This window comes from Apus apus, chromosome 12 (assembly GCF_020740795.1).
Source record: "Apus apus isolate bApuApu2 chromosome 12, bApuApu2.pri.cur, whole genome shotgun sequence".
Lineage (NCBI taxonomy): Eukaryota > Metazoa > Chordata > Aves > Apodiformes > Apodidae > Apus > Apus apus.
The window spans coordinates 7,965,571-7,973,652 of record NC_067293.1 but is presented as its reverse complement, the minus strand read 5'-3'; the positions used below and the strand labels follow the sequence as shown (position 1 = coordinate 7,973,652).

Genomic DNA, 8,082 nt, shown 5'->3' with positions numbered 1-8,082 from the left:
AGACACCAGATTCCCGACAAGCCCTTCTAGGGCTCCCCTCCTCAGCTGGATACGGGAGAGAAAAATATAATGAAAGGCTCATGGGTCAAGCTCAGGACAGGGATCACTCACCAATTACCATCACAAGGAAAACAGACCTGACCTGGGAAAATTAATGTTAATTTATAACCAACCAAATCAGGTAGGGTAATGAGAAATAAAACCAAATCCTAAAACACCTCCCTCTACGCTTCTTCCCAGACTCAGCTTCACTCACAGTTTTCTGTCTCCTCCCCTGCAGTGGCACAGGGGGACAGGGGTTGCAGTCAGTTCATCACATTGTCTCTCATACTTTTCTTTGCTCCAGTGTGGGGTCCCTCACATGCGAGACAGTTGTCCACAAACTTCTCTAACAGGAGTTCTTCCCACAGGCTGCAGTTATTCATGAATTGCTCCAGTTCAATCCTTCCATGGGCTGCAGTCCTTAGGGAACAGACTGCTCCAGCACTAGCTCCCACTGCTGGTGGAGGATAGGGAGGGTGGAAGACAAACTGCTCCACCTTTAACCACCATGGGCTGCAGGTGGGCATCTCCTCCACCTTTAACCTCCATGGGTTGCAGGTGGGCATCTGCTCCACCTTTAACCTCCATGGGTTGCAGGTGGGCATCTGCTCCACCTTTAACCACCATGGGCTGCAGGTGGGCATCTGCTCTACCATGGTTTTCACCACAGGCTGGGGCTGCAGAGGAATCTCTACTCTAGGGCCTGCAGCACCTCAGCCCCATTCTCCTTCACTGACCTTGGTGGCTGCAATTCTTTCTCTCACATATTCTCACTCCTCTCTCCTGGCTGTTGTGCCGCAGTTTTTTCCCCTTCTTAAATGTGTTATGCCAGTGGTGCTAACACCTTCACTGATGGGCTTGGGCTTGGCCTTGGCCAGCAGCAAGTCCATCTTGGAGCTGACTGGCATGGGCTCTATTGGGCATGGGAGAAACTTCTGGCATCTTCTCACAGAAGCCATCCCTGTAGTCCCCTCGCTACCAAGACCTTGCCATGCCAGTACCATATTATTTAAACTCCAAAAGAATGACAATGGCCATTAAACAATCAAAATATGGCCATGAGAATTAGTTTTGACATTAACAGGAACATCAGATACGTAACAGGAAACACTTGACCTGAAGAGACCACAAAAGCTCTTGAAAGACAGTAAATCTTAGTAAGGCACAAGAGGAGCCCCAGTAGGGTATCTACTTCAGTTACACTCCACATCGTATGGCTGCAGTTTCTGTTCTTTAAATGGTGGAATTCCACCACTTGACTGTTTTCATTGCACCATTTACCTGAGTGGTTGTTCCAGCTCTCAAAACCAGGCAACGTAAAACCCAGTACATGGCTGATACTATGCAGGGATTCCTGTGTTGCCTCTTTTCTCAAGAGGCCCATTGTGGATCAAAGCATTTTCTTCAAAGATCTTCTAGTGGATGGACTAAGGCTCAGCTGATTCTACCCAACAGCTGAGACATGATAGTAACCTTCCTTATAGCACAGGTCAAGCTTTTCAGATTTTTGTAACTAAACAATTACAATAAGCAATTATTTCCCTGGCATTCCTAGGAAATTTACTTTGTGTTTCATTTATCAGAATCCCTAGACACGAAGACAGCACAACACTGAGCTAGGAAAGCATGACAGCTATGACTCCAATTACTCTCCACTATAAATGGAGTAAAAAAAAATAATATACATGAGCAGTATTAAAGAGATTATTCAAAGTGTTCACCACAAATTATTGTTTACTCCATCCTGTATTGCAGGGTAGTTCTTTATTAAAAGGCAGTACTTGTTCTACAATGTACAGTTCACACACCAGAGAACAGGAAGCCCATATGCCAACATACAAATTTAGTTTGTATTTCAAGTCCCATGAGACTGTTCTCCAGTTTGCTGGAGCAACCTGACAATGAGCTTCTGGATCAGAAAAGTTAATGTTTTGGAAACAAAATGTAAAAATTGATTTGCATTAGTGTGACATGATCTATATGTTTGCACACACCTAGGGACAGGGGTTGAGACGGGAGGAATGAGACCTGGGAACACATTCCTCAAGCCACTGAGCACAGACAAACAATTTTTGTCTCATTTATGAATAATTTTACCACGGACAAATGCAGTACCAAAACCATTCCCAGCCCTAAATTAAGCAAAACAGTTTCAAAAAAGGCTCAACCAATAAAACAAACTAGAAAACTCAAATTAACAGAACAACTCCAAGCACAACAGCTTAACAGCAATCATCAGTGTTAGGAACATTCCATGCACTGCTGGAACCTTAAGAAATATGTTTTATCTACAGATTAAAAAGCTTTCAGCACAATTAAATGAATTTCAGGTTATCCAACAACACAGAAATCTCACTGTGCTTTGACTACAGAAAGTTGCTACACACAACAAAGGAAAAAGTAAACAATGAACATACTTCACAGTGTACAAATCAATTTGCAAGAAGAGAAGCATATATTCCATGTGATGACTCTTGTGTTCTGCTTCATAAAGGACAACATCTGCAGATGGCTACAGCTTGCTTTCTCTTGCTCACTCCTCTACTAGCCATTAAGAGTGCCTTACAGCTGTTACTGAGATTACTTTGCCACAGGAAATCCAACTAGATCCTTTAGCAACTAGCAAGGAGAAAAAGAAATATAAGGCATACAAAGAATATGCTATGCCATTTCCCTTGCATCATTAGGATTAACTGTGGAAGAGCGGAAAGATGAGCAAGGCTGTTATGTAACAATCCTCCCAGAAGGAAATTTAAGACTGAATTTTACACTGTAATAAAAAAAAATGTTTGAAAACAAAAAAAATGCAAAAAAACCTTCGTATTTCACATTAGAAAGACATCACCTGAGTTTATAACCAATGCTATTTTTGTTCCTTCTAAACTCAGAAATGTATAATTTATGCCTGTCCCACTGTGCTGGTTTTGGCTGGGACAGAGTTAATTTTTTTCATAGTAGCTGGTGTGGGGCTGTGGTTTGGATTTGTGCTGAGGACTGTGTTGATAACACAGGGACGGTTTCGTTATCGCTGAGCAGAGCTTGCACAGAGCTGAGGCCTCTTCTGCTCCTCACCAGTGAGTGGGCTAGGGGTGCATGAGAAGTTGGGGGGTGACACAGCCAGGACAGCTGACCCCACCTGACCAAAGGGATATCCCAGAGCATATGATGTCATGATCAAAATATAAAGCTGGGGAAGAAGGAGGAAGTGGGGGTGTTTGTAATGATGGCATTTGTCTTCCCAAGTCACCATTACACATGCTGGAGCCCTGCTTTCCTGGGGATGGCTGAACACCTGCCTGCTGATGGAAGCAGTGAATGAATTCCTTGGTTTGCTTTGCCTTCAGTGTGCAGCTTTTGCTTTACCCGTTAAACTGTCCTTATGTCAACCCACAAGTTTTCTCACTTCCACCTTTCCAGTTCTCTCCCCATCCCTCTGGGGGACAGTGAGTGAGAGGCTGTGTGGGGCTTAGTTGCCAGGTGGGGTTAAAATACAACACCCATAGATTGGGAAACTATGCACAGCAAAGTGAAATTCCACCTTTTCCACTGTAGTTGGATATTGAGTAGTGCAGGTTTTTTAACTAGTGATTTAATTACCTGAAAATGTAATGCTTGCTGCATGCCAATGTTATTTGCAGAGCAAGCCAGATAAACACTAGGAATCGCAAAAATAGCTACAGGATTTTTTCAAAAATATAGAATTACTTCATTCTAATTCCAGATAAAGATCACTCCGCTCAGCCTGGCAGAGGCTGGCGAAAGAACAGCTTCCATCAGCATTACAGAAATCCCTGGTATACATTCAAGATGAGCACAAGTCTTAAACCAACCAGAGTGGAGGCATTAGCCTCATCTTTGTACAGGTGTATTATACATGTGGAGGAATGCTTTTCCTTCAGCTTAAAAAAAATTATTTACAGTCTGTAGGCATCAGGGGGTGATGATCTTCATGCTAGTCCTGTTTGCCTTCCCGCCACTGTCGAGAACCTTCATTCCACGCTACGTACACAAAGAGAGCAAGGACCACATGAACAGTAACTACAGCAACTATGGCAGCATAGAAATAGCTGTCTCTCTCGGACATTCCTAAGGTACCTGGGAAGATAAAGAGAGTAAAGAGTATTAGTTCTTAGGAACACTGAAATGGCAAATCACAATTCTCCCTAAAGGCCCAAGTTACATTTACTCCTGAACCAAAAGACTGAGCTCAGAAAGATTCACAGGAAAGAATTCACCATGATAATTACAGACCTTAAATCTATTTCTAGAATAAAGCAACAACAATTATTCAATACTTAAAACATTTAAGTTTAAAAAAACACCCTGGTTTTGAAGTCAACAGCTTTAGAGTTGTGGAAGATTCACTTTTTCTGTTACTATCTTCCAGCATCAAATAAACCTCAGTATCCTTTTTTCATAATTTTAACTGTCTTTGTGGGGCACGAAAATGAGGAGGGGTAAGGGCAACAATTATGCAGTTAATTTGCCACTGTAACAAAATCAAACAGAAGAACAACAATTAAATTCAGAGGACTTCTACCTCCCATATTTAGACTATAAAACAGTAATTCCAGTTAAGATACATGAATGCCTCTCACATTAAATAAGCCTTCAAATATCAGAAGCCAAAATATCAAAATATCTTAATTCTGTAAATAAACAAAAACCAACAAAATCCAAAAAGCAAGCAACCAAAAAAACCCACAGCACACTAAAAATACCACCCTCCAAACACAAACCCAATCCTATCGGTGCTGACAGACTTCTCCATTACCTGACACAGCAAAGTTAAGGCTCAGCTTGTGACATCTCAGGTTAAAACAAACAAACACCCCGCCCCCCCCATGCTACAAAGTATCATGAAAGTTACTTCACAAGCTTTCAGCTACAGCCTTCAGAACTACACACAGCAACACGCACCAAAGGAGAATCACCTTGTAACAACTCAGTTACAAATTCACAAACTGCTCTTGAAAGCAGCTGCTTTCTCCCTCCCTCCTGCCCACTTCTGAAGAAGATACTTTTCCCCTGCAGTATTATTAAAGCCTTACAGAACCAAGGCCAGACCATGGCTGGTTGTTAGCAGTTTGACAGAACTGCCCCAAGCATGCAGCTAATATATGTATTTATTTTTAAATTAAAAGAAAGCTCTATAAGCAACCACATTCAGTATCTGAAACTGGGTACAGGACTTAACTGGTGCACACCAAAAAATGCAGGTATATTTCTAAAAAAGCAAAAACTAAATCAAATAAACAACATTATCCTGTCTTGAATACACAATTTGTTGGCAAGATCTGCAGGAAACACATCCCTGATGATTCTGGTAAGTCTGCTGCAGAGTGGATTAGATACCTTAGGGAAGGGGAATGATGCACCCAGATACTATATAAGCCACTGTATAAAAGCAAGTACTAGATTGCAGACCACAATGCAGGGAGGGACCATTTATATTAATTTCTGATCTAATTAAACATTACAAGGCCTTCAGTCTGAATAAGGAAACAAATATTCAAAACAGGAAGGAAAACAAAGATGCTATTAGAGGATTGTTTTTTTCTTCTTTTCTTTTTTTTTGTAACAATAATGCTAATTGGCAGAAACAGAATTACCTTCAAATAAATAAGCCTTTGATGAAAAATACAGCCCAACAGGTAATGTGATCATTAGAGCTGTGAAGAATAGAAGTGTTCTTAGAGTTGATGTTAATGAACCCTCATTTCTGAAATAAATAAGAAAAGTTACACATAGAAGGAAGTCACAATGTATATGCCTGAAACAGGACAAGGACTCATCCCAAACAGAAGCCAATTACTTTTCAAGAATTGAGTACATGTATAATTTGGAAGTGATAAAGACTGGGAGCATGGATTTGTTGGCTGCAACAGCAAAATCAGAGTATTCCAAACAATGTAATGACTCTGCCAGTCAAAGCTCACAAACAAGATTAAAACCACTCTTTAGATTTTTCCCTGTTATTGGTTTGCAAGCATTAACAACATAAGAGGTTTACATTAATATGTTTATCAGTGTATTATTACTTTATCATATATCTAATACTAGATGCACATGCATTTGTCATATGACAATATTCTGCATTAAAACTTGCCAAGTTTCCTCTTTACAAAAAAAAAACCCACAAGCAACTACAAAACTAGGAAGATGACAAATCCTGCAGGCTAGAGAACACAGGGAAGTACACAGGACTTTAACAGCTTAATAGTGCACAAGTGAAGTTCCTCTTTATTAGCCACTGTTTCTCTGTTTAAAATAATTTATCAGTTTCCAGTGAGAAAGGAGGAATAACTGTAGCAATAACCAGAACATGGAGCCAATACACCAAAACACTAGTAACTTGTTTTGCCTTCACAAACTTAAACCTAGAAGGCCTTGAGCAAGAGAATCAGAATGAAGGTTAAGGTTCTTGGTAAGGTCTCCCTGAACTTGACCCGCTAGAACCGGTTTTGTATCTACAAAACACCACACGCAGCTTGTTTTCCTGGGCGCTCCCACCAGTTTTCACTCACCCTGCTTGGCTCGCTACATTGTTTCATGCGAAACCTGTAAGCCAAGCAGTACCCTCCTGACGTCCGGAGGCTAATCAATTCATTGGCACGTGTCCTCACGGCCTTGAAACGCAAATGTGCATAAGCATCGATTCAAGTCAGGGATATGTCATTCTTAAAACTCCCAAACACCGCATTTTTTGTGTAAGTCGGTTCAGAAAGTTTTTGTATCAAGTCATGCTTGAGGCACAGAGCACATGCTTGAAAAACAAGGGGAAGCAGGGGAAAAAAACCCACACCTAACTCTCTGGCAGTCACCGAGACAGCGCCGTGCAGCCACACACAGCTCTCCCATTAAAGCACACAGCAGTTTTTAGCTGTTCGTGTACGGCCGTATCGTTAGGCAGCATTCCGAGCAGGTGAAAAAAAAGAAACTTGGGATATTTTCCTTTCTTGTAGCTCGTCTCAAGGTCTGTCAGGGTGAAAAGCACTCAGGCTTTTCCCAAGCAAACTAGAAACTATTCTCTACTTAACATTTGCCCACAGAAGAGCAGGACGGCCTCCAGCTTACCAGCCGAGTCAAAAACCCCAACGCTGACCAACGCTTTCCTCCCACCGACGTAGTTTCATCACTTCCCTGCACTTCCCTGAACACCCCTCTACACCCGCAGCCCTGCCGCGGTGCTGCAGCTGCAGACCAGCCTCCACGCTCGGGTTTCGGGTTGCCCAGAGTCACGCAGCAGCGCCAAGACAACCCCGGGGCCTCCTCCAACCCCCCCCCCCGGGGCCTCCCGACCCGACCCCGGGGCCGCATCCCTCCATCCCCGGGCAGCCATCCCCGCCCGCCGCGGCCTACCCGACACCCCTTCCCCTCAGACGGCCCGCGGCCCGCCCCAGGCCCAGCCACCCCGCCGAGAGGCCCTTCCCGTCCCCGGGACTCACTGCCTGCCGTCGGGCGCGGGCAGCCCGCCCAGCACCGCCGGACCGGAGCGCTCCATGCCCGCCCCGCCGCGCCGCGCCGAACCTTCTGGGCTGCCGGAAGCGCGCCCGAGCCCGGTGCGCATGCGCGGGGCGCCAGCGCCGCCGTCTCCATAGCAACCGCGGGGCTGCCGCGGCCTAGCTCGGCCCGGCCCGGCCCGGCCCGGCCCGACGGGCCCCGGTTCCCAGCCCGGGGCCGGCGCTGCAGCCGCGGCTGCGTCGTGCGAGGGCTCCGCGCTCCGTGCGGGGAACACAGCCCCGCGGGCTGCAAGCGGCAGGAGATGGGAAGTGCCCGTGCGTGGTGACACCGGAGGGTGAGCACTGACACAGCGGTACCGGGTGAAGGTCAAGGCGTTCCAGCAAATGGCAACGGTCTCGGTGCCTAAAAAAGGAGGTGGTTTTGAGACGTTTTGCTGAGCTCGCTCAACAAACCACTCTACATAAAAACAAGCTGTCAGAGCCTACGACATTATCCAAGGGGAAGCTGCAAAGTTTCTCTATGTGGTCCAGTCAGAAGGATGTTTGTTCTGTTCCATGTTTCCTGCTCTCTCGGCAC

At 44.7% G+C, this 8,082-nt stretch overlaps 1 protein-coding gene across 1 annotated transcript; it reads right to left on the bottom strand.

The window, feature by feature from the left end:
* Positions 1-1,787: 1,787 nt before the first annotated feature.
* Positions 1,788-7,627, bottom strand: VMA21 (vacuolar ATPase assembly factor VMA21). Its single transcript, XM_051630138.1, has 3 exons — positions 7,491-7,627; positions 5,655-5,764; positions 1,788-4,137 (listed from the first exon to the last, which is right to left on the bottom strand). Exons 1-3 carry the CDS (start codon positions 7,610-7,612, stop codon positions 3,995-3,997), a joined length of 375 nt encoding a protein of 124 aa, XP_051486098.1. The 5' UTR covers positions 7,613-7,627; the 3' UTR covers positions 1,788-3,994.
* Positions 7,628-8,082: the final 455 nt, after the last annotated feature.

What these genes read in the sequence shown, in the direction of transcription:
- VMA21 (XM_051630138.1), bottom strand. Translation starts at nt 7,612, where the DNA reads ATGCGCACCGGGCTCGGGCGCGCTTCCGGCAGCCCAGAAGGTTCGGCG. An exon ending in CCCGCGCCCGACGGCAGGCA is followed by an intron (nt 5,765 to 7,490) that starts GTGAGTCCCGGG and finishes TATTTATTTCAG; the next exon opens with AAATGAGGGTTCATTAACAT. An exon ending in AAAGGCTTATTTATTTGAAG is followed by an intron (nt 4,138 to 5,654) that starts GTAATTCTGTTT and finishes TTATCTTCCCAG; the next exon opens with GTACCTTAGGAATGTCCGAG.